Here is a 27,146-nt window from a genome sequence, read left to right on the forward strand (position 1 = left end):
TATCTGTAAAGAAACATCAATGCTACCCCTATATTCCACAGTACTGGAAGGTAGTTTGTGCTTGAAGTCAGTCATCAAAATCAACGTTACGTGAATTAATACTTAAATTCAATCCAATGTATAACTGCAATTCACAAACCAAACCCAACTGATTAGGAATAGCAAAATCAGCAACTTAATCATTTTCAATCAAAGAATTTTACTGATTCGCTTCCCACTTCCCATATTCAGCAAATCAAACTTAAAAAATAATTGAAAAAAATACCCCAAACCACACCCAGAAAACCTCCAGTTAAAGCTATGCTTCAAAGCTTCAGGCAATAGAGCGAATCTATGATTGCATTAATCTCATAGAAACCCACAAGAAACAAAGTATTTTTCAAAACTTTATAATGCATAAAGATGGCTTGAAAGATTTCTCAATCAAAACAGACAAGCCAAGTTAGTTAGTCTTTTCCTCCTTCTCCTCAAACAGGAAGTTCAGATGTCATCTGTCTCATAGAGAATACAAGAAACTTTAAACCACTGCACGCCTGTCATTTGAAAGGGCTGTGGTATCTACGAACGCTCTTGAGCTGCCTCCCAGGCTGCTAGCACCGGGCACTGCAGCAGTCAGGGATCCCCCGGCTGCTGCAGTCCAGTGGGGGCCCACTGCTGGCTTCATTCAGCTGCTGGCTGAGGGTACTGGAACAGGAACAATCTACAGCCAGGGAGCCACGACCAGCAGGAGAAACAAGCACACAGATTACCGAATGCTGAAGTCCAGCTTTGTGTTGAAGGATTAAAAAGGCACGCACTGACATGGAGTTTGGGCCCTTGATAGAGGTAAACTGTCCTTCTTCACAGGATATGGGCAAAGAAAGGTACAGAGTTAAACCTTAGGGATTTTTTTGTAGCAGGTGAAAGCAAAAGGCACACTCTGCTGATACACACAGCCAACCATCAGGAGTTGTCACTAACACAGATACCTAACGCTACTATTATTCATCACAGCTTCAGCAGCAGACAAAATAGCACTACACCACCAGACATTGCAGGAGAGATTAAATCTGTTCAAAAAAGGGTGTATGATTGACTGCTTTATTCACACTACCTTAAGGCAACTCTTATTTAATATAAATAATTAGACCGGATAAAAACCCTGCAGTTGTGATTAATAGATGAGTGTCCATGCATCTGTCTCTTCAAGTATAGCTGAGAACTGACATTGCCGTTTCACAAAAGGAAAAAAACCAAACAACAGACCCTCAGCCTATTTTTTTATCAGATTAGTTTTCTTCTAAGTTAGAATATTAAAATGGTTTGATCAACATCAAATTTGGCATAAGGGAAGAAGTTGCAATCATAGTGCCAACTAATTGTATCAGCTTAGGATGCCATGTAGTTTCCTACCCTCTGGCAAAAACAATTAAAACTAAATTCCCAAATGAATAAAATTTAAGGCAGAAAACAAAACTCATCTCCCAAAACTAAAAAATAAAAATGAAGTCACGCCTTCTTTATACAAAAAAAACATTTAAGAAGGTAAGACTACAGTGGGAAGATAAAGTCAGATAAGTTGTCTTAATGTTGGATTCTTAGTACATTACTGTAGTTAATCAATCACAGTAAGCTTTTGGAAAGCATATAGAAAGTGCAATCAAGCAGTCCAGGTCTATTAAGGATTCACCTATAGAAATGACCAAGCTTCTCACCCGAAGGTAGAAATTATTACAAATACTTTAAATTGGGAAAAAATAAAGGTATATACCAGAAATTTATCACAGACAAACATCTTTTAGATTCTAAAAAAAACCCAGATAAAATGTAATGCTTTTTTACTCTACCTTTTTTGTAGGATTTCCAATAAATCATAAGTCCTTCTTTCTGCATTAGCAGCAGGTAAATTATTTCCAGGCAAGCCACAACTAAATGCCTTAATGACTGACAGTCCATATAAAACTACAAATACCATTTTTGACTGCAAATTACTTTGCACTATTACAGTCATCGTCTGGCCTCCACACTGAACTGGGATTCAACAAAATACAAGCCAATTAGTAACAGGGCTGAAAAATCACTGAAGCGGTTTTACACACTAAGGGGTTTGGGGGTAGAAGAGATTGTTATTATCTATAAAATTATACTGTAAATGAAGGACTTAAGATGCTGGTTTTCAAAGCGAATATGATAAACTAAACTAGTCATCAATGAATGAAACAATAATTTGAAGAGACTTATTGCTTCAGGGGAACTTCAAAAACATCCTAAGAGGAAGGGACTGCTCCAATTCCAGTGGATCACAGTCTTCCTAGAGACTATGGTGTAAATTCTACAGAAAAAGCTATCTGAAGGACTGATGCATAGACTGTGAGAGATGCAGGATTTGGGCTCTTCCAGAGGAACAGAATTAGCAGCTTCAACACAGGATCATATCTAGGATTGTAACAGAGATTACATTATCCTACAATTCCAAGAGGGATTTTAAAAAAAAGGTTTTTGAATCATCTGGATTTGATCAATACTATTATAACCCAGTGTACAATGCAAGTCAAATATCAATTACAAAATAAATCAACTGTGAGATTTCCAAGTATGTGTAACACAAGAGTAAAACCTTTGACCTACGCCATCCAGGTTTTGTGTGTAGAGTTTTTTTTATAATTTAAAGTTTTACAGCCAGGAACATGACATGTTTCACTGCAAGTGAAAAATGACAGAGTTAAAGAAAAACATTAAAACAGAAATTAGCAATTTTATTAACTTTCATGTATGAGTAATTAAAGACATTGTTAATAAAAAAAATTAATTCAGAAATGTTATAGGAACTCTTAAATTAAAAACTAATCGTGGCATACATACTTTTTAAAACAAACATCCCTTATGACTTATTTCAAAACAAAGGAAAATTAATATCCTGCACTGCGAGAGGCACAAGAGAAAAAATGTCACTCAAGTCTAATATTAAGTCACAGCTACCCATAACTCCATCCACTACCAAGGTTCTGACTACCACAAAGGAAATGGGGAGAAATGGTCAACTAAGCCACCTTCTTTTTTTTAAAAACTAAGCAGGTATTATTATTATTATTATTATTATTATTATTATTATTATTATTATTATTTCTTCCAGCCTTTCACCCATTCTTAGCTTGAAAAAAAACCAGCACAAATCCTCAAGAATCCCTTGTAAGAGGAGGACACTTGTTAAAGAAGGCCTGAACACTGCATCAAAACAAATTCTGCTCAGAATCCAGAGACATTTATCATGTTGGCCCAACTGCAACTTGCTCACACAAAGATTACTATACCATCTTAAGTGTTGATGCAGCTGCAAGATGCCGGTTAATTTTAAGAATTTAGAGTTCAAAAAAAGGAAAAAGTATTTTTAAAAAAAAGTCTAACTTCCACCAAAATATTAATATTGCACAGCCATTTAGTTTTGCTGTGTTTTAAACACTAATTGGGTCCCTAAGCCAAGTTATTATAAAATTTGAGATATCTTATCAAATTTTCAGGTGGCCCAATCATTTAAGTTGCACATACAAATCAAATACTTAGACATTCTCCAGAAGCAGTAACTAGAAAACACTAATCTCTTTGGTGTAGTTAAAGTATGCAAAAGCATCTTTTAAATCCTTCCGAGTGAAAATACTTTATTTTTTTCCAATATGGAGATACACCGAAATAGAGCCTATAATGACAGATTTTTGTGAAATATTTAAACCAACCTTTAAAATAAAATTTAAAAAGTAAAAAAAAAGAAGGAAAAAATTTAAAAAACAAAACAAAAAAACTATTATTAATTTTTATTTGTGCAGGACAGCGGTTCTGTCACATATAGCTCCTTGAACCAGCCAACCGTAGGAGTGGATGGGCATATACACAAAGGAAGCAATACTTCCAGGAAGCAGGACACCACTTTTAGTGGCAGCTACATGTTACATGGACTTAGCTTTTTCATAAAGCAGGACACTCTCTCTTCAGTGAATATTTACATAATAGGTCAACAACCCCTGGAATCCACAGATATTCCATGTCAGTTGAAAGCTATCTAATACTATAATGAACACTCTGGAAATGCCTTCGTATCATAGTCCTTACACATTCTTGAGCAGATCACCTCCACAGTACAGCCTTCCTGTATTTTCTCCAAAGTATCAACTACTAATCACAGGCAGCCTTCCATCTGATCTGAGAGAACTGTTTTACAGTATCTTTAAAGCAATCTGGTTAAAAGATAATCCCACTTCTACAACAGCACATTGTGTGGTTGTGCAGGTAAAATTGCAGTCTACATACATGACAAATTCAACTGAAAAGAACTTGGAGAAACAACAGCAAAAGTTAGTACATACATACAAAAAGCTACTAACTGAATTTATGCTATAAACATATATAACTTGCCTCACACCAAGTTTTACCTTTGAAACCTTGAAAGTACTTCAATAACAACCACAGTTTCCCACAGACAGTTCATAGTTCAAACAAACTCTCAAATGAAACGTACTGTTAAATCAGACAGAGGTTTATGAAAAAATAAATACACTGTTACCTGGACTAGAAATCCGGTCACGATATTTTGGAATATCACTGCTCAGTGTTTGAAGCATAACCCACATTGTGAATGTGAAGAGTGCTGCTAGGAAGCCGTAAAATACCAGATAGAATAGTAAGATCAAACCTGTAAAGAAAAAGCTAAAATTACTAATTTAGTTTCAGCTAATTCCACTACCTATTTTGAAAATCAAAATGGGAAATAAGCAATAAGATGTTTGGTTTTTTGTTCTCCCCTAATCCCTTGCCACTCCTAATTGTAGTTATAAATCAATATGCCTCTAGCAATACATATGTATTGCACAGTGCACAATACTGCCTGCAAAAACATTTTCTTCATACTTTCTGGCTCTTCAAATTTACAGGACATTTTGGCATCTCTATTTTTAGGAGAGAAGCATTAAAAACCACTCTTTGGGCTACATAGGAAAGCTGGCAAAGATGACTAAACAGTCCATTTAAAAAAAATAGTTTCACTTGTTTAAGGGAAATACAGTTTTGTATCTGGAAAGAAAGGGGTCACAGGAAGGACGAAAGAACTGAGTGAAAAGATAAAATTATTACACTGGATCCAGAACAGGTAGGGAGCAATTGGTGCTTTAATAACATAGTTGATATTTGAGAGACCTCCACACAGAGAATTCATTCACACGTACGTCCTGTTACAAGAGACTACTCAAGGTGAAAATGCTTCCTGCTGCATATTTTGGAAAACAAACCAAGCCTTCTATTCAGACTTACCACAAGTCTTTGCCTAACACATCCACCTGCTTTATCAATCTACCTCCGGGACCCAGCAATGTTCCTGGAATTCACCAATTACACACGTTTCTAGCTTCAACTTGACAGTTGCTTAAAGAAGAACTCAAAACCTGATGAAACAGCCTCGAGGAAACAGCCTCAAGGAAACAGCCTCTTACGATGCTGTACCTCTCCATCACTTAGCTGCAACAAATCGCTAAGTGAGAACACTACTTAGGAAAACAGCTTGAAAACTTACTGTGATGAAGTGTGTTTATTTTTTCCCCTGTTCTTCCACCCCACCCCCATTTTTTATTATGCATGCACTCTGGATACACAGATCCGTTGTTTGCTGTTGGTAATGGACAGGCCAAAGTTAAAATCTTACTTTAGAGATGATATGGACTCAGATCACCTGCAGAGATTTTCGAAGAACTTTCTGCCCTTTTTTTCAGAGTTATGATGCATAGCCCTCATTCAAAAGCCTTTCAAAATTTGGGACAGCTCAATTGTTTTAGTAAATAAGTTTTCAAACAAGGTTTTGTATTCTTGCACTATTTGGTTTTTGACGCTGATAGACCTGTGTTAGTGTATCTCATTAAAGAAATAACAGCATACTGTTTGCTACACTTCCTTGGTTTTGTTTTCAGAAGTTCTGAGAGTATGTACTGATGATTGATTACTATTAGATTACCTTTTAAAATTTACGTTTACCTGGAGACAGTTCCCAACTGAAGATGAAGCATATATACTATATGGATGGAAGACTTACTAAAAAACATTTAAGATTCAACAGAAATTGTTTTATTAATCAAGTATACAATACTAACCTAAAAAAAAAAAAAAGAGTGTGTGATTCTGTTTTAAGACTGAACACTTGAGACTTAAGGACACATGCATAGACATTGTCAAAAAGAATGAGAGCTACACAAATATTGAGGAATTCAGATGCTTGCACAGAGAGCCACATTCAAAAGCTTTCTAATTCAAAAACATAACCGAACAATGATGGAAATTCAATTTTTATAAAACAGTCAAGCTATCAGGAAGCCAAAGAGATATAACTCAGGTCAAGAAAAGCACATCGAGACCATTATGCAACATTCTACGACCAACACTTGATTATATGAGAGAATCAAGTGCAGTATTTTTCACCCTTCCATAGAAAAGGAAAAAGCAAAAGCAAAAATGACTGTACCCCAGTGATGTGTACTGTCCACTGGAAGATGACAGAAGGAAGCCTAACCCCTGGCTCCTGTCCCAGAAACTGAACATTTTGCACTGAAATATTTTCTAGTGTACTACAGCCCCCAGTAAACCATGACCGCTAAAGCTGCAAGTACCCATAGTATACATATATTAAAATAATGAGGTGGTTCCCAAATTATCTTTACCATAACATAAGTTCTCTGCAGCAACGAGCTAAATGTTACTGGATTTTGGTTTGGGTTTAGTTTTCAATTTCATATGTTGAGAAAGTTACCAATCTGCAATAATCAGAAAGTGATCAGCTCCTTAAAATACATTTGGGAACCACTGAGATGTAAGATACAACGCAGTGATTAGACATTAAGTAGCAAAGTATGTGAACACAAGAACAGGCTTACTCTATAATGAACAAGACAGCTAGATATGTATTATAAACTGTTTCTAAGGCTATTTAGAAGCTGAAAAGAGCACATAAAAACAAGTAGTAGAAATCCTAATCAACAAAAGCCATTACAGAAGTTGCATCTGTATTTGGCACACCAGCAATTTGCTTTACCTATAAGCTTACAATTACTTTAACTGGATCCAAAACAGAACAATGAACTTCTGATTAATACCCAATGTATTTTGCGTATCACAAAACCAACCAAACAAAAAAACTCCCTTACAAAACCTTTGGTCAGCTCTCATTTTGATCCCTACAATTTAAACAATTATTGAATACACATTCGTCAAGCTGTCTAAAAAGTACTTTTTCCATCAAGTGAGCAAGACATTCATCAATCAGTTCCAATGGAACAGAAAAAAAGTTTGACATTTAAGACAAGACAAGCACCTTCTGTGGCAATTAACATAAAAGCAAGAAAGTCAGGGAAATCTTTTTTCATTGAGCTGTTTCAGAATACATTTGTATTTTAATTTCCAAAAGATGACACATAACTTCACCAGATAAAAAACAAAAACAAAAAAATCCCTGCCCACTTGTTTATTACTGATGGGCATAACAGCACCATGGTGGTGTACTTCTAAGCAGACACAGCACTTAGTACTGCTTTGGGCCAATACTACTGTAACATCTGCAATACTGGCCTTGGGCCTCATTTTGAAGCACCCTGAATTGCTGATCCAAGCCTGCTGCAGCTCTCTTCCTTTGCTCCCTCAGTCGAGCCAATGGTGCCTACCCACTTACACAGCCTCTCCACTCCAGCAGGGACGGGGGCTGCTGGGGTCCCCCTCCTCTGCCAAGAGCTGCAGCAGAGCAGAACTGCTAGTGTAGGCAGTCCCTGGGGAGTCCTCAGGCCCACAGAGGGAATGCCAACAGTGGGGAGAACGAGAGGGACCCCAACGTCGAAAACCCAGCAGTCGACTCCGCAGTGGAGACTGCAGTGTGAACAGTTGCTTACGGCGTCCTTGTCCCTCCCAGCAACATCACATCCACCGGGGCTGCAGCAGTAACAAGGCTAGAAAGACTTTCTATTCACAGCCCTGAAACTCCACTAACCTCCCCAGTCCAGCAAAGTGCGCATGCGTGCACACACACAGAGATTATTTTTATTACTATAGCCTGTAAATGCACTGCAGAACACCAAACATTAGACTAAGCTGCCCCATTTATGCTACTTTGCCACATTAAAAAGAGGGAAAAAACAAACAACAAAAAACCCCTCTGCAACTTCCAACAGCCCAAAACTGAGTAAGCTGCTCTTTGTGAGCCTGTTAGTATTAATTATCCTAAGCTAATCACAGTGAACAAGCCATAACCTGTCAAGAAGCTCTGCCAAAATAATTTCACATAACACTGGATTTCTTGTCAGGAAACAAGATGTACCCAAGTAACAGTGGAAAGCTATCCTCCACATTTACTCCAAGGAAAATACAGCTACCACATCTAAAATGAAACTCACTTCAAACGTTGCAGAACATCTTGCTACACCAAACCCTTTGAGTCTCTCGGTCTTTGACGCTAAAACTATCACACAAGGAAAACTATCAAAACCAAAATTCTGCATTACAATTTACCTAGTTGTTTTTTTTGTTTTGTTTTGTTTTTCTTTTTTGCAGTGCATCACAGTACCAAAACCCTTTCATATCTTAACCACATGGATAAGCCACAGTCAAATCTGGAAACCTACTATTTCTGAACCAACATGTTGGTGCCATCATTAATTGGAGTTCATTTGCAGGGATCAAAACACTTCTCTGTGATCAGAACCAAAATTTCTGACTCTGGTGAATGCAAAATATCATGTACCTGACCATCGTTACCATGATGAATACAAGCTTTCCAAACTTTACATGGCAGAAGTGATTAAAAGCATGTCAATCTGGCATAAATCAGATTGGCAGATCTACCTGTATGTAATACATCGGCAGATATATACAGGTATCAATATAAACACTCTCACAACAGACATGGAAGCATTTACTCAACATCATCTGCAACAATGAAAACAAAATGCTGTCTTTATGGTTTGTTGGATTCCATGCTGCATTGATCCTATCACCTGCATGATCATTCTTCAGTATCTTTAACAAGTGGGATTTAAATACTGAAGTAATATTAGTAGTGACCACCACCAATGCCAGGAACATCAAGAAGGATTTTTGGTCCACCTGCAGATGGATTTCTTTGCCTTAAACTAACATAACTATACATACTAGATAAGCACTAATCATGTTTCAACTTTATTCCCTAAACACTTAAGAATTACTGTTTTCCAAATTTTGGGGAAGGAGAGGAAGAAAGAGGGAAGGAAGACTTCAGGAAGAAATAAAACCTTGGTCCTGTGTTACTACTATTTATTTCACAGTAAGCCAGGGCTCCACATATAACATGGCTAAACACTTCAGGAGACAATAAAAATTGTCACATGCAACACTTGCAAAGAATCACAAAAGCCAGCACTTAATGTCATGATTAACCATTTACAACACAAAAAAGCCCAACCCCCCCCAAAATACCCTCACTGTACCACCAGAGCTTACTGATACCTGCAACAAGAGAAGGCATGCCTTCAGAGTGATCTGTGTCATGGAAAATAAAATATTCTACTGATTTCTCAAATATTCATTCCTTACAATAGGCAGTATCATGGAAAAGTTTAGTAAGATTTTTGACTGCAGTCATATTCCTGGCTGTGCAGGGTTTTTTACATTAACTGTCCATCTGCCACAATACAAAAAAAGAGCAGCATGTGTCTCTCCAATTCACAACTTGCATGTGGAAGTGCTTCTACTGCAATGGCAGACAGTGATGCCAGAATGTTTAATATTACACTACCTGTGAAGAAAGCTAAATCACAACAAAATCCTGCTCAAAACGCTGATAAAGAACACAGAATAATCAAGTCAGAAAAGCAGTTAAAACTTTGACAGCACTGTATACCCCAGCAAGAATTCAGTGAAGACTAAACAGAAGCAAAACTGGATCTTTTGTTATGGTGACCGACAAGACTGTATATCCATTGACATGGTGGAAAGCCTTCCTAAAAATAAGGTGTTGGGTTTTGTTGGTGGGATTTTTTGTGGGGTTTTGTTTTTTTTTTTTATTTCAAGCACTTATTTATGCAATGAAGGATACAAATAAGCATTTAAAATAATATTCAGTAGGTCCAAATTTCTATGTACTTTAAGAAAACCCCACCTCTACCTTGAACACCCTGACATAACTAGCTTTACAGAAAGGCTTAAATAGGCTTGGCATGACATCTAACGTGACCGTAAATGAGGTATTGCTAGACTCTATATTGCCTTTTTTGACATAAATTATTTTTCTGTATCCCTGTGTAAAAAGAGTTTACTGTCTATATTGTATGATTATGCACGCATCTGAGTGTTTAGTGAGCACTGCATTACAATACTTTCACTCTGATCTCACTCTGTTCTTGCTAAATTATAGGCAAATATAGGCACAGCACCTTGCCATTACAGGCAGAGCCAGATGCTAATCTTCCTTTTACTTACAGGAAGGCCCCACATGGCAGTCTTGCAAGTTCTCCTTTCTTTGCCCTACCCAATTAAAACCTGTGTGGAACCCCGGGACTGACCCTTCTTCCCATCACCTCTGTCAGGAGTATTAGTGCCCCTTATGCCTTCTTGCTGAGAACACCACCAACTTAAGTCATCAACAGTTTTTTCCAGTATTTTCTCTCTCTTTAATACAACAAAGTATTATGTCAGATAACAAAAAATATAAGGGGGTGGTGGGTTAGATTTGGATACCGATTTGTGAAAAATTCAAATTGAATTATACCTCAAGTCCACAAAAAGTAAAGTAAAAATCTCTCATTTTTTACAGCAAGAGAAGACTTAGTACAGTGTTTTTACCAAACTGTAAAAGGCAACTCTTTACCAAACTCTAAAAGGCAACATGACAAATGAGTCTAAGAGCTGCTTGTATTTGATCTTTTCACAAATCCTGGCGTAGAAATGGCAGATGAAGATGAGTACTCCAATGCCACAGCACTCAGTCACAGAGAATCACTGCCTTGCAGTTAGAATTTACATAAGCCCCGAGAACTGTCTCAGACTAGGGCAAAACATGCACATACTGTAAATAATTATTTAACAGTTTCTCTACTGCTTCTGTCTCATTTCTGTGAGGAAGCTGTCTTGAGACAAGAGAAATATGCATGGAAGAACCAGAGCCAACTGAATTCTTATCATGCTGCCCCTGGAGACACCAAAACCAAGCAGACTGGCAACCAGAGCTTTCTTCTCCTACCTCCCCGCCTTTCAGACAGGAGACCAGCAACAGAAAAGGAACAATAGTCAGTGAGACTAGTCCAAGCTCACATCAGCACAGCAAGGGCAGAAGTGACACCAAACCCTGCATGTTCTTCTGTGCCGACAGAGCCATTAAATTAGTGTCCTGCAATTAAAAAAATTTAAACCAAACAGAAAGCCACATGCCGCCCCCAAAAACAGTCAAAGACTATAATTTACTTAATATATATATATAATTAAATAAGTACAACGTGTTAATCACAAAATACCAGGACAAATGAATTTTGACAAAAAAATACACCAACAATTTACAGTGCTGCTGACTAGTCATCTTTTAATGTCCAGGCTAAGCAAAAGTTACACAGCACTAAGGACATACCAATCACCTAAACCACTTAAGAAAGCGAAAGTTGTTTCAACCTGACTTCTTTTAAAAAGTTACAAGCTATTTCTAATGTGCCCACAGTCTTTGTGCTCGTCAGATTCATGACAGACTTCTGCAATCCATACACCCATTCCTCCAGCCCACGCACTTGAGGAACCTGCCTGTACAGAAAGATCACTAGACAACAGCATAGTGGAAATTTCCTCTCCTTTGCTATTCAACTGGCAGAGTAGCTCGCAAGCTCTTATTTCCATCTGAATGGAGGAGAACTCACATCGGAGCTAGGGCCCTCTCTTGATAGACAGGAGACATTGGCACTGCAAAGAAAGCACACCCCATGCATAGTCTGCTCAAGGCTCCTCCTCACTATTTCAACATTCGTATTCATTGAGATTGTGTCAAGGCCAAGGATGTATTGGCCTGGCCCTTTATGCCACGCTGAGATTCTTGTTGGTTTTGTAAGCACAACTATTAAGTATCCCAACTACATCCAAGTTTTGGGAGGAGACGCAGCGTTTTCTGAAGTCAGTAAATATGTCCCATGAGGACTGAAGAAACATCCTAATATTAAGCATTTATACAATGGTTTAATATGAGAAAACATACTCAGAAAATCCAAATATTTTTATTGGAAGCAACAAGATTATGATAACATGCTTTCCAGCTCAGAGGAAAGCAATGGGAAGACTACCTGAAAACAGGAAAACAAACACTGCCTTCACAAGCTTTACTGGAGAACCTCCATTTAAAAGCTTCATTTCAGAAAAATAAAAGGCCCAGAAGCTCTATCTTGGAACAAATTTAGCACAATGACACGCAACAATCATTCTTTTGCGGACTATCTAGAATGGGGACTCATAAACTTTTTGGAGTTTTGGTTTTTTTGTGGGTTTTTTTTTTGCTTTCCTTCTCTGATCCGCAGCTACCCTCTAGAAGTACGAAGGCAATTCGCGCTCATTCATTCTCGATTTCCTGCGATGCTGGGGGGGGGGGGGGGGGGCGGTAAGGAATGGATGGAGAAGAGCGGCTGCACTGACATGCACGCAGGCTGCTATCAACTGGGAGAGATAAGCGCGGGGCGGGAGCCGTCCCCGCACCTCGGCGGCGGAAGCCCGTCACAGCCGCACCGAAGCGGCCCCCAGAGTCCCTCCACTGCCCGCCCCCCCCGGCGGTGGATCAGGCGGAGGAGGAGCCTGCGGGCCCAATTTGCTGCATTTGCGTACTGAGGCGGGAGGGTGAGTCAGCTCGGGACGCGCTCCCAGAAACTCCTCTTCCTCCCCCGACCCCCACCTGCTCCGGGAGGCGCCCCCGCCTCCTCTCCCCTCCCCCGCTGTCACGGCCGGAGCTATTCTTAGACAGGCGGGCGGCGGCGGTTGTAACGGTTACCGGGGCGCGTGCGCCGCGGCCTGGCGGGCCGCCTCACCTGGCCGCCGCGGCCCCCGCATCCCGCTCCGCGCCCCCCCCCATCACCGCGGGGGGCCTTCCCGCTGCCGCCCCGCGTTCGGCCTCGTCCCCCGCCGCCCCGCGTCTTCGGCGGCGGCCCGTGGCGGCTCGCCCCCCGCCTCCGCCCGCGGCAGCCCTTACCCCAGCTCTTAGCCGTGCGCCCCAGGAACTCGCCGCTGTTGGGGTTGTAGACGAACTGCCGCCACTCGGCCATGCTCTGGCGGAAGGGCTTCTTCGCTTCCTTGGACATGGCGAGGCGAGGAGCGGCTGCGTCGCGCACCCCGGCGGCAGAGCCTCCCAGGCAGAGAAAGCCGCAGCGAGCGCCCGCTCCCCACCGCTAAGTAACTGCCGCCGCGGCGCCCGGCGGGAGAGCGGGCGGCCGACCAGTCACGCAGGGACCTTGCCTCCCCACCTCCGCGGCGAGGCGGGACTCGCCGCGACAATCGTTCCGCCCTCGCCAGCCAATCCTGGCCCGCCGCGCGCCTGCCCCCTGGCGGACAGCGGCCACGCGCCTGCGGCGCGGGAGCCCCGCGTGCGCGCTGGCACGCGGCTCTGCCTCGCGCCCGCTCCGGCTCCGCGCGCGGCGGCGGCGGCGGTTAGGGCCTGGGGCGCGAGGGAGCTGCGGGCACCGCCGGTCTCACTCCCCGCCGCAAGGGGGGGGGACGGACACAAAGGGGGGGCGGCTCTGGCGCCTCGGCGGCGCTTCTGAGATGCTTCGGGCCAGCAGCGTGCGGCCACGGCCGGCGGTGGCGAGACATCGCCATCTCTGGAGGGAGGGAGAGAAAGAGATGTGCCGCGGCGCGGATCGCGCCCTAAATGGCACCTGCGCCCCCCCCCCCTCCCCCCCGGCCCCCTCGCCTTCCCCCGGGCCGGCCAGCGGACAGCTCCGCCCGGGGTCTCGCCTCAGCCGCCTGCCGGCCACGCGTGGGGAGAGGCCCGTGGGGTACACAGCTGCCCGCCCAGCCCCGTGCTCCCTCAGGGCAACCTTCCACTGCCGAAACGATCGTGCTTTTTTCCCCTCCTAGCCCTGTAATCAGTTGGTTTGTGGCACCGTTGTGTTCTTACAGCATCGAACGGATGGGTACCTGACCGTATGGGAGTGCCTGTGTGGGATGAGAGATGCTGCTCTGCAGGAGCTGTTACTGAAGCACAACTACATTAGAAAAAAAATACCAGAAGACAGAAAGGTTAGCAAGTGTAATTTGCACCTCGGAACTCCATTTAATTGTCCCACCATCCTGAAACACTTGGCAAAAGAACATGTGTAAAAATGTTATAGACGGGGTATTGATAATACAACTTCTTTGAGCATAAGACCTCAAAAACTCATTTGCTATCACACTCCCAAAGGTCAAAGTAAGAATAGCATGAAAAATCATTTTCTATCTCTCCGCTGACAGCAGAGGAACAGACTCCATTTACTTTCTGGCATGGATCAAGAGCTTACCCCCTTAAATTCCCTCTTTTCCCAATACTAAACAGAGCAGTGCCAGCCACTGCACACCACCAGCTCCATCACTCAGTCTTGTGGGTCAGCTCTAACATATTCTCCCTCATATACTGCTCAGCCAGTGTAAATAATGGACCATTAGTTAGGGACTTTGCAAAACTCAAGTGTAAGAGGAGAGCTACTACATCAAAGCAGTTCTTAAAAAAGTCAGTCAATAAGCCAGAGATCAAACCCCAGTGAAAAAGCTAAGAGAGACTACAGCTTAAAAATGCAAGAGCAACAATGTAAGAGACGTCTTAAACAAGAGGAATTAAGTATTTATCAGCATGGTTAGTTTAAATCTTTATGATGGTTGCAGTATTATTCATGCCAGAAAGCAGTAAATGTGAAGCATAAAATAGAATAAACTTGTTTGCCTCCTGAATGTCTGATTCCAATAGCCTCTTATCTAAATCATTCTATTTGCTGTAAAACAGCAGAAAATAACACATCACTCACTAATTACTCTGTGTCACACTGATCAGCTAGTATATGCCATTTCAGGCCCAAAATAAGCCATCTCCATTTTTCTTTTTTCTTCTAAATGTCACCAAGCAAAAGACTGAATGTCATTCCATTCTAGCAACTGCTTTGCTGAATTATTTTTCCCAGTTTATTCAAATAGGTATCCTGCACTCTTAAGGAATAATACGGTAGCGAAATGTGCCTATAGCCATCTTTTCAGATGGGGCACCATACTGATTCAGTAATGTTAACGTTTACTAGATGCAAAAGACTGGGGGAGTTAATACAGATAAAAAAATAAGATTGCCTCTAAGGAACAACCACACCCTACATTATGCAATGAAATTTCAACATTTAAATATATTCATATTTAAAAAAGCATTACAGAAAACATAAACCAAAGTTTTAGAGGAACTAATATTATCCAGTAACCACTGAAACTCTTCAGTCTGCTCATCGTAAAACATAGGAATCTTTTTGTGCTCTGCTCCAGTGAGTTCAGAGGCCCAGTTTGACTCTAACAACTATTACACTTGTTTTCAAAATCGGCTGTCTCATGCACCCCCATGGGTGGAGTGGTGGATCCTCATCCCCACTGAAAATCAAACTGTTTCCGAGATGCAAAAGGGTAAATATTTTGACTCATGGACATACAAACCCCTTGTCTAGACACTGATCCCGGGTGAAATAACGGAAAGGTCCATCCATATTCCAGTCTTTGTTAATAAAAAGTAATGAGTGGTGACGGCATGATCTGCTATACAATTAGCTGCAATCACAGTGCAGTGCTGGACAGCCTACATCCCTTCCAGACCTGCATTATCTTTTATGCAAGGCAGCGTCAGGGCACAGTGCGGACCAGCGGCTGCCTGGGGGCCAGGAGCCGCAGGGGACCCCACAGGGCGGGTGCAGCAGGATGTGGCCTCGCAGCCAGGGCCCGTCCCACTGCCCCCAGCCAGGGAACGGGGCAGACAAGAACCCAGGTCTGAGGCCAGGACATCAGCCCTGGAGTCGGGGTCCAGATCAGCAGAGCCCATGGCCAGGCCTAGGCACAGCCAGGCCTGGAGACCAGCACACCTCTGGCAGCGCCGCGTCGAGTGAAATGGGGCTCCAGGGCCATGGGGGGCGAGGGTCAAGTCAGACTGGTCAGGGCAATTAAGGCCTATTAGCGCACTCAGGGCCCTGACCAGTAGGAACAAACATCTGATTTTTTAAAATAATTAGATGTTCAGCTGATAAAACTAATTGCACTTCCATTTTAAACTTGGATTTCTCCAAGCTATTGATTTAGTGCCACAAGGCATTTTGATGCAAAACACCTGATTTATATAGAAATGACTGGACTAAAAACTGGCTCACTGACATTCCAAAATGTAATTGTCAGTGGCAAGATATCAATGAGTTGATGTGTTTTGAGCGGCATCCTTCAGGATGCTGATTCCTAAGCTGAAGGTATTTTGCGTTAGCAGTCTATGTGGTTGTATAAAGTATTTGGTGATAATGTTTAGAAAGGATAGAAAGATTGGTGTGTTCATTTGTTCAGCAAAGCACAGGCAATTCTGTGGCAAAAAGTACTAATGCAATCTAGTGTGTATAAAAACTTGTCTTCTAGAAGGAAGATATCTGTTTGCACTTTGGTGAAGAAACAATACAAAAAATCCATGCACCCACTTCTGATATTTACACAAGCAGGAAAATGGAAATATTAGCAATAGTTCAAAGAGTACTGAAAAATGATCCAGGGAGCAGAAAACAAGCTAATTTACAATACGAAGCTTCCACATTTCAGCTTATTTAGCTTCTGAAGGAAAAAACCTGACAAGAGACTGGATTACTTTGAATAGGTACTTAAATATAGAAAAGAGATCTTGATAGTATGACCTTTTCAACCTCACTGACAAAGGCAATGGTATCCATTTGCTGGAAACCAGCTAGACAAACCTAATGTCGACATTTCCTGACTGTGAGGGCAATTAAATATTTAAATAGTTTACATCTGGAGAGATAGCTGGTATACCTTTTCTTGGGTTTTAAATGTGAGATTAATATACTTTTTAAAGACAGGGTTTAATTCAGCTTTGGAAGAAATGCAGTTTTGTGCGGATAGGCAGCAAGACTTTGGTTACCATCAGATAGCATTGCAATGCAACGTTCTAGGTCAGAAGCAGTATCCTCTGCTTCCAGACACCGTCCAGAAAGCAAGACCAATTGTCTGTGCTGTCCACAGGGATTTTGCCCAAGTTTGGTCAGATGGTTACTGAAATATTTGATTGGGTTCCACAGAGAGAAATGAATGAGTGACACTGGCGGTTCTGAACGTGGATGTCTGACGATTGTCAGGTTTGGGCTCATCGCCTCACAGACCATTCAGCACTAGGATTGGCCCTCAGTTTACAATTTACTGTTTCTCTGGAAAGGCAGTTTTATCTGCACAGCTGATCTTTGTAATGGTGGTAATGCCACATTGGTAATATGTGTTTTCCAAAGCACAACAGAAAGAAAACCACCTTGACTCACTATCAAGAAAATGATGTATGATGATGATAAAAATGTAAACCATACAACACAAAAAAAATCCAAACTTTTAAAATATTAATTATATAAAGATAACGGCTACGTTCTTTTTAAAAATTGTCATGCACAACTCTGGGAAGAAAGTAAAATATGATAGGAAGCAAGATTGCTACAGTTTACAGAGACTTTACAGAGGGCAGTTCTTAGCACAAGCTAAGTTTCTTTTGTGTTGCTAAAGGGAATTTTACTTTGGCCCATTTGGAGGATTCTTGATGACTAGAAAGCCACCCCCTTCTCTTCTAGTTTGGGTCTAGGGTGGACCACAGCAAGACACAATTTTGGCATCAATTGGATAGCTCCCTGGGGCTGCGGTAACTTCCACAGGCATCTGCCCAGTCCAGTTTCAAAGCAGCTTTTGAATTGCAAGAGACGTATGTGTAAGTTAGAACCAAATCTGCTTCTTTATCCTCAGCTAAGTTTTAAACTGTAACTAGAAGACACATGATAAACTCAGGAAGGACCAACTCTAAAAATATTATGACTGAGAAATACTTTCTACTTCATCATACAAAATACCAAGAAACATAAGACACACATTTTCATGAGAAAAAAAAATACAAAAGACTTCCCACTAAAAATGAAAAAGAAAATGTCTGTCATTGTGAGAGTAGAAAGACTACAGAAACAGTTCTTGTGTTTGGTAGTTTGCCAATGAATCAGAAAGGGCTGGTAAAAATGCATTCATTGTGCAGAGCCCCCTCACTCTTGAAAAAACTCCTTTATTCACAGAGACAAGATTCTGCTCTCATATATAGCACGACAACTCCTGTTAAGTCAATGGGAGTTGACTTGCATTACGCAGAGGAGACTTTTGCCGAGATATTCAGCATTTGTTTACAGTAGGAAAGAGAGCCTCTAACTATTGTTGAAAACAATTTCATTGCTTATTTTTAATACAAAGGGCTTGAAATGAGAAAAGCTCAATTTGTAGGAACTTTGTAACTATTAGGGTTTTTATCCATTTTATAACACGTGCAGTCAGGGTTAAGTTTCAGAATTTTTTTCATGGACAAGTAAAAGAGCTTCTTAATTAAAGCTGGTTTGAGAAGAGTTCATAAAAATAAGGTATCTGTCTTACTTGCTGAAGCATTTTTCCCCCATTTTGAGCTAATACTTTGTAAACAGCAATTGAGTGAGGGACCACAGGCACTGTTACTGACGAGGTTTGTCTGCGAGAGACCAGTGAAGTACAAGGACTGAGGCAGAAAAAGAAGCTGGGCAAGACAGCTGGCATTAGCTGATGGGTAACTCTGGGATGGGAGCAGAAAGGGCAGGGGCAAATGGGAAGCCATTAGGAAGAGTGGCTAAAGAGGGAAGATGAAGAACATGAAAGGCAGGGTGAGGAGTTTGGGGCCAAAAATTAAGTTTAATGATGAAACTCACATTAGTTGTGAAGTGCTGCTGAAAGAGATGGTCCCTCCTCTCCCTGTTCCACTGTCCCTTCCAACCCTGGTTGTGATTTTTAGCATTGGTGTTCATTTTACCCCATGATGACCTGACTCAGAGAGCTGAACTGAAAGAAAACAAATCACACAAGTTTAGTTCCCTGACTCGGCTCACAAGGGAGACCAGGGCAGACAGTAGGAGGAATGGGACTACCCCTTTCAGTAGCAGCCCACAATTAGATTGGCAGAACCACATCCTGAGTTCATCAGGGGACTCAGGCAGCAATCCAAGGAGAAAGGCAGCCCTGGCTAAGCCAGGAGGCTGAGGCTGAAACGAAGAGAGTCTATGAAGACAGAAAACTGGAAAAATTGATATTGGAGGGAATGAAAGGCCTGGAGAAATGAGGCAGGGTTTGGAAGGAAGGAGAGGGTAGAAAGCAATTGCAGGAGTCTCTGTCCTTGCTGGAGCACCATGTCCTGCCCCTGAAACTACCGTAGAAAATGCTAAATTTTACTATTCCTTTAGGACCAAATTTTGCGATGCCAATTACGAGCCACTGTACATATGTCATTGCCTTCTGTTATCATAAAAGATGACAACCTATTACTCTTATCAGTGATCGAGGCATGCAACAGGCAAAAGTCTCTTGCAGTAATCTAATCTTATTGGTAAAAGCGGTGGTTTCATAATAACATGATGGTCTCATAATAGTACTGACGTGTCTCTAGGCTGTTAAAAAATGGGAAAAGATAATTAAGCACAAAAACAACAAAGGAACTTTGAACACCTGTAAATTAGAAAAATCCTAGAATTACAGTTCATATAGGTTGGTTAATAAATGACTAAGGACAAGCAAGAAAGACTCATTATACAGCCAAACTCTTCCCCTAAAATTTATACCTACAAACCCAAAAAGCCTCAGAAGACAAATTTTCATTTAAATTTTCCTGTTCTTTATCTGGTATGTCTGTTTAGATATCTATCACATGAAAGTGTTAAATTTTTTTCATTCAGTTTTCCTTCTGCATCTGCATTACCCTACTGATGTAAATTTAGTCCATACAATGCTGCTAGTTTGTGCAGATGACTGTGAAATACAATAACTTGCCCCTCTAATTTACTTAAATGCTACTGAGAAGTTGTTCCGCGATGGGAACTAGTATTTTCAGTTTTCCCAGTCCAACTTTCTTCTCCCAGTCGAGTCACTGATTCCCTTAGTGATCTTGAACAAATCATTTGATTTAATTGTACCCGTATCAAGCCAGCTGGATAACTAAAGTAAAAAGCAGCTCTCCATTGAAAACCAAATGCTATGCCTAAACTGTGCCTTCTTGAGTAAACAAACATGGGTGAGACTAACACATTTTCCCTTGGGACCATTGTGAGGGAGTGAAGCATTCCAAATGCATTTCAAAACCTAGAAGATGGGTTCAACTTTGGTCTTGAAAGACATTTTTGCTAATCCAGTAATTAACATGCTGTTTTTGCACAGAATAAATAAAGGATCTTAAATATTTAAAGCATATTATCACAGTGTTTTTGAAAGAGTCACTATTTTTTAAAACATATTAATTTACTTGTTCACTTCAAACAGACTAGATCTCAACTGTTATGTTTTTAAAACTCTGGTGGCTTACTTAATGAATGCTTGTGACTCATAAGGCCTATTATTAGTCCTTCTGAGCATACATTAGCTAAAAAAAAAATTACAGCAAGCTAGCTTTTATGTACTGTTTAGCAGAAAGTTCACTGTATTATATAAACCATTGCCATGTAGTTCTCCTTTAACTGTTAAAAAATACATTTTAACCTACTTGTTTTGCATATGTTTCATTTTACTTCCTAATCCAGACAGTGTGTGTTACATACATACACTTTAGTGATGGTGGCATCAAACTGAAATCATAAAAATTTTTAACCAGCTTGTACATAGGAACAGCTCTTGACTAATATTATTCATCTGAGGTTATTTACTAACCCTTAGTGAATCTTTCTGCCACTCCATGAGCTAATTTGTTAAAAGACTAACCACCTTCATCTCTCATTAACCACAAATGATACTGAAGATGCTCAGCATTTTTTCAGTGAAGTCCTACATCCATCTGTTCTTGATAGATTCATTCGCAGGGAGTATCTCTACAGTAAGTACAATTGTGGAATGCCCACACAAAGTCACAAGGCCTAGAAATTGAGATGTCAACTTCTTATGTTAAGCAGTCAATCTGTTTATTTGTATAATTTGGAAAGAGGAAGTTGGAAAAAAAAAGAGAACTTTTGAAAATGGAAAATGACAGTCAGCATTTCTTTCTAGTCTGAATGTGTGGGAATTCCACCATTACTCTAATTTTGGTCTTACTTTTTTACAGCATTTTTTGTAAGATTATACTACCCTTACAGCAAATTATTAAATCATTTTAAACAAAATTATAAACTCTCTGCAACTGATTTTTGTTGATTTTTAACTAGCCATAGTTTTGAAAGGGCAGTAGATACACTTTGTAGTCTATAATATAGTTTTATAAACAAATACTATAGGAATAATACAAAAGAGGATCAGAGCTACATAGGTTCCATATGCCCATTTCTTTTGATTCTGCAGGCTCCTGCAGGTTTCATTCCCAGTAAATGCTACTGGATTTTCCCAAAAGTGGCACCAATAAAGGTTTTTAATTGTTTTTAAACTGTATTTTCCAATTTCTTTCACATTTGAACAAACACATACAATGGGCCTCCCTTTCCATTGCTCCCTAATCATAATACAATCTAAAAATGTTCATTCTACCTCCTACTGCCAGATGCAATCCTTTGAAAGAAAACTCTACTTCAACGAGTACACTTAACTGATTTCTATACACTTTAAGGGCAACAGTGGTTACTACCAAATGATAGTAAGATACAAATTTTTAAAGACATAGTGGCTCAGCAAGTTTTTTTCAGATTCATACTGCAGATAAAAACAACAAAAATACACACTCAAGTGCTCACATAATAAGTAAAACTGCTGTGTCTTCTCCCCATGCTGTTCCCCTGCGCAGGGGGAGATACTACCCATAACAGGAATGGGATACTTCCTGCACAGGAATGGAAGTATTTGAGTAGGAAGAGCAGGATTTAGTCCACTGAAAAAATGAAGGAAAAACCTGTCAAAATGTGGTCTGTTATAATCACAGAGCCTATGAGAAAATAAAATCTTAAACTACAACCTCCCCCAAAGTATTAAAAAATAGACTGAAATGTTCTACATCTTTTTTATTGCAGTTCTCTGCTGCTGTAATTGTAATGGGTACTTTGTTGTTATAATACCGTCAATCATCATTTTTTATTTATTTGCTAAATTGTTTGCTAACAGAAGAAAGAGAAGATCATTTATAATAAAAGCCCATCTGTGTAGATTTGTGCAAACATAACTGCACATTCTAACATTCAGTCCAAAGACATATTGGTTATATCTAAGAGATGTATTTGTTAACATATTTGGGGCCTCAGAAATAAATTTTTTAATAATTCTGTAATACAAATAAACCAAAGTACTTACAGTCATCCTAAGGAGCAAATCTGGTTGCAATTTCTGGCAGACATTACAGTGCAGTTTCGCTGTGTGGAAGATGACTTACAAAGCTGATGAAGGAACTGTACTTCATAGGTGCTGCGAAGACTAGTGCTGTGTTCTTAGCATTTGAACACGTACTACAGCATAGTTGGTCACTGCATGGAACACACCTGTAGTGTTAAGGCTGCTGTAAAGCTACTATCCTTGCACTTCAGGTCAAGTTTACTGAAATTTGGCACATAGAAGAAGGTTGTCAACAGGGTTATTAAAGGTTATTAACCAATACTGGAGAGGAATGACTGCTGTTGCCCTGTGTAACTATAGCAGAAAAATACAGAGTTAATCACATTTAAAACAATTAAGTCACTGAAGAGGAAATCATTATTTGCATGGATTGTTTTGGAGGACAGCAGGCAATGAATTCATATTCTATACAGCAGATTTCTCAAATCCATATATGTTGCCCAAACCAGTGTTCAAATAAGTACTACACCAGGAAATATTAAACGTCTGCCTTAAGTCTGACCATGAAATACAATTACATCTGTTTCCTCCCCTTCGGTAATTGTCAAGTGGTTGAGATGATCTCAGTGAGAGAAGATTATTTGTTAGCATCCTAAGTCATTATGTTGATACCCACAGTGAAGTCTAGGTAGGGCAGCTATAATGTGTGTCTTGTAAATATGCGTTCTGTATTTTAAAACATTCTTAGAAGGAGGCTTAATTTCAAATTTTCATATTAAAGTAGGCCTCTTCATTTAATCATTAAGAATTCAGATTACCAAGATACAAACCCAGTTCATCTTATCTACACATGCTGATCTACATATACATACCCTTAAGTAAACTGGGACACAAATAAGCCACAAATTGGAAACTCTGTATTTAGATGGGAGGAGGAATTGTTTATGTGGCATAAGGAACTGTTAGCAATTATTGTTAAAAAAGTGTTCTCGAACACAGACCTAAGAAATTCTGGATTTAGGGGAAGCCAGTGGGGATTCAGGTTTTGCCATTAGTGCCATTTCTATAGTGGAAAGACACAAAACCTCATTTGCAATCCTCAGCTGTTAACTTTGATAAAGTTTTTATCTTTGTACAAAAATCATAATTTAATTTGAATTTCCTGAATTGCATTTATTTACAAAGCTGTGAGTGTTCTATTTTTACCATCATTGTCTTTCCATTTTAATTACATTTGAGGCAGATTTCTTATCTTGTGATGAACATGCAGGTGGAAAAAGAACAGGGAGGAGTTAATGATGGGACAAAGATTGTATTTCTTTTACTAATTTGCTTCTGGCTTATGCATAGATTCTACGTGTATATATTATCTAAATGGTATAGAGAGCAGAGTGGCAGCCTACCCTTTCCCGTATTCTGGTTGCAGCCTTCTGAGGAGACGGGAGCTGCCTGGAGCAGCACTGACCTTTCTGGAGAAGCAGCTCTGAGCAGAGGGTGGGGAGGGCAGGCAGAGGCACAGCTAGCAGGGAAGAGCAGGCAGGAAAGCTGAAACGAACAAAAGGGTTTGCCTGCAGCAGGGAAAAGGCTCAGAACAAGACCTGGAAATAAGGGCGCTTCTATAGGATCCCAGTGGGGAGCTGTGTAAATTAGGTACAGATTAGGAAGCTGCTGAAAGTTGCCCAAATGGAAGGCAGAATTGAGCGGAGGGATTCACCCTGTAAGGCACACTGGGCAGGAGGTTATTTGCAAACTTTTAAATTAGACTCCATTGATAAGCCTCAGCTTGCTCTATAAAGAACTCTCTCGCTCTTGTTTGCTATTTTGTGTGCTAATACCATGTCACTTTAGATAGGAAGCTTTTGGTTTTTTTCAGCATGTTCACTTTAAAAAAAAGGCTGAGTAGGTCTACTTTAAAGCCTTTGGTGACTCAGGGGTCTGTCAGCTAAAAGCGATATATATAAAATACATTATATGAAAATTATACATATATGAATATGTAAATATAACAATCAGCTAAAAATGATAGGCGAGTTGTATGATTATATATATTCCTGACAAGAGAAAACTTCATTCCCGAAATTAATTTAACTGTAATTCTTCAGCTGCTTTTTTTTTTTTTCTTTTCTATTTTAGTATGTCCTCTGTTACTTGAGTTGTTCTTTAACAGCACAGTTTAGTGGCAGGAAAAACACAGCAAGGCTTATTTAAAATCTAAACCCATTTTAAACATTTAAAATCTAATTCCCAACAAGAGATGTCTTGAACAGTCAAATATGATCTCCATTGTTAATCATACAGAAACTTTCCTTGTTTTTAATGCTAGAATTGCAAACTCTGAAAAAAATTAGAATATCTTATTTTCTAACTTGGTTTCTGTAATACCAACAAAGATAAAATCCCATTATGACACACATACTCTGCCGTTTCCTAGACACATGATTTCCACTTCTCTTGGGTCAAACCATATACAACAAATCAGTTTCTAGATACAAATAGCTAATTAAGATTCCTATTGCTGTAAAATACCTTCTTTCATATTACTCACTTTTCTAAGTTTGTATGCAGTTTGAGTCAAGTAGTGCTGGGTTCAGTACCCTTCTTGTTTTGTTTTTAAACAACTTATTTCAGAATAAATCCTTCTGGTATCTGGAAATACGAAGTATTCCTTCACTAGAGCTCACAGCTGTTGCTCAAATAAGACGCACTATGTTTTTTCATATGGGTATGTGCAATCCTAAAGACATTTCCTACTGTACAGTTAATATTTTTTTTTCTAACTTTCTCTTTCATAAGACTTTTTCCTGCTCTAAAAAGGGTTGACATTAAGCAAAAAGTAAATAAAACCGCTGCTTTCTGAACTTGAACCAGCAGAATAGCCTTAAAAAAAATCCTTAGGGTATCACTTAGAATTATACACATAGGCATTTCTGACCACAGAGACTCTTGTAATAAAAAGATTTTTTAAATTGAGTTCTACTGAGCACATATACTGTACTCTCAAGCTGTTCAAGTGTCTCCTGTGTCTCCCTCCCACTGCTTTGCTTCTTTAATGAAATAAAAGCCCTTTAAGTTGACAAAACCATTAATGTTTTCACTAGAAACAGAAAACTATACAAAGGGCTATGCAGTAATCTTTAAATTGCACATTGAGCAGCTGAGAAATTGGTAGGTAAACCTTCCTTCTAGAGATGAATACACAAAACTTCACTGCAATTAGCTTAGTATGCACGGTTAAGTTAGATGGCGTAGTTCTAGCTTGATGGTTGTAAGCTCTGTAAGTGGTTTTCACTTATTGTTGGAAATCAATTTCTTCTAAACAGTCCAAATATTTTCATATCATCTAGGTGACTCAAAGATATATGTCAAAGTCTGAAACATTATTTCTTCATTCTCTTATTTATCAGTTCTGCTGGCAGAAGCATTAATTGCAGTCTGCTAGCTATATAAAGGAAAAAACCAAATTAATAGAGGATTGTTCGCTTGGTTTACTATAAATTAGAATGTATTTGTAAGGAAAAAAAAAGATTCAGACAGCATTTCCTCTCTTGCTACTGCAAAAAAAAAAAAAATCATTGTTCATTTAAAATAATAGCTTTTACAGAATGAGTCTATTTTTTTTTCCTTACCGGAAGATTGCAGGAACAAAACACAATTAATGCATTTGCTGCCATTCCTGATTAAAATGGAGGTTTAAAGCCCTGTATATCCTGTCTTTAACTGATTATAAAATGTTTATTTTTCAGATAATGTCAAGATCACGGTCATTTCAGAACAACAGTTTACTGTTTGGAGCAGTGGCTGTTTCATGGATCTCAGAATAACAAATTATCCCTGTGTCCATCTAGACAACAACTGGAAGATGTTTGCTAATAAAGCTCACTAATTACAACTTCCTCCCATCAAAAGTAATAATTTCCATTGTTGCTTAATTTATAATTCTCAAATCAAAAACTTCCCTTCTACTTTAGTTCTAAACTAAGGCCTAAACAGATACATGTAGCTGATTAATCCCTCAGTTAATTAGCCTTGCATAAATATGGTTGGGAAAAAAGGCTGAAGGGGTGCACAGGATTTATGCTCTGCTGCTACACAGAAGATAATTCCATCACATGTCTGCTCTTGAGTTTATTAGCATAATAAAACCAAAAACCTTGCCGTATGGTACCCATAGCCAGCCTTTGACTTCCGACTTTGCCAAACACCTCCACCTTCTCCTTCTCACTGAAAAAATATATGCAAAACATATAAGAACTTGTGCTCCACATCTACTTAGAGATTGCTCCAAAATCACTAGTATAAACATTAAGGATATGGTGTAAACTGCATCATAACTAACTTGACAGTTTTGAGGGAGGCCAAGTTTCAGAACTGATGCATTCAGTTCACTTCAAAGGAGTTCAGTTTCTTAAATTCGGTAAATCTCAGCATTTCAAAAAAACCCCAGAATATATGGAATCCTGAAAATCACGGTCATATTTTATTCAATAGAAAAGGCATTTAAATAATGTTTGTGCAGTAGGAGATCAACATTCACAAAGCCAACAAGTTTTGTGTACTTAAGAGGAAAAATAGTAAAATTTAGTTAGAAACCATCCGAGGACACCGCATACCTGGAACTGTGTGTGTTTTCTGGTCCATATCTGAATTTGAATGTGAATCAGTCCCTATATTAACCACAA

The 27,146-nt window shown here is 39.7% G+C and overlaps 1 protein-coding gene and 1 long non-coding RNA gene across 3 annotated transcripts in view; one reads left to right on the forward strand and one right to left on the reverse strand.

Annotated features, from left to right (window-relative positions):
- ATP1B3 (ATPase Na+/K+ transporting subunit beta 3) overlaps positions 1-13,477 on the reverse strand; it is a 26,624-nt gene extending 13,147 nt beyond the window's left edge. Inside the window, exons 1-2 of one of the 2 annotated variants that reach the window (XM_075031769.1) lie at positions 13,181-13,477; positions 4,535-4,663 (exon numbers count right to left, since the gene is read on the reverse strand). In XM_075031769.1, the coding sequence (XP_074887870.1) occupies positions 4,535-4,663; positions 13,181-13,289 (238 nt within the window). In that variant the 5' untranslated portion in view covers positions 13,290-13,477. The remainder of the gene's footprint in view (positions 1-4,534; positions 4,664-13,180) is intronic. The other variant, XM_075031770.1, reaches the window with a different exon arrangement.
- LOC142032748 (uncharacterized) lies at positions 12,510-26,356 on the forward strand. The gene is made up of 3 exons (XR_012650976.1): positions 12,510-12,831; positions 14,107-14,226; positions 26,211-26,356. It is a non-coding gene; the product is annotated as an uncharacterized LOC142032748 (long non-coding RNA).
- Positions 26,357-27,146: the final 790 nt, after the last annotated feature.

This window comes from Buteo buteo, chromosome 7 (assembly GCF_964188355.1).
Source record: "Buteo buteo chromosome 7, bButBut1.hap1.1, whole genome shotgun sequence".
In the NCBI taxonomy this organism is placed as follows: Eukaryota; Metazoa; Chordata; class Aves; order Accipitriformes; family Accipitridae; genus Buteo; species Buteo buteo.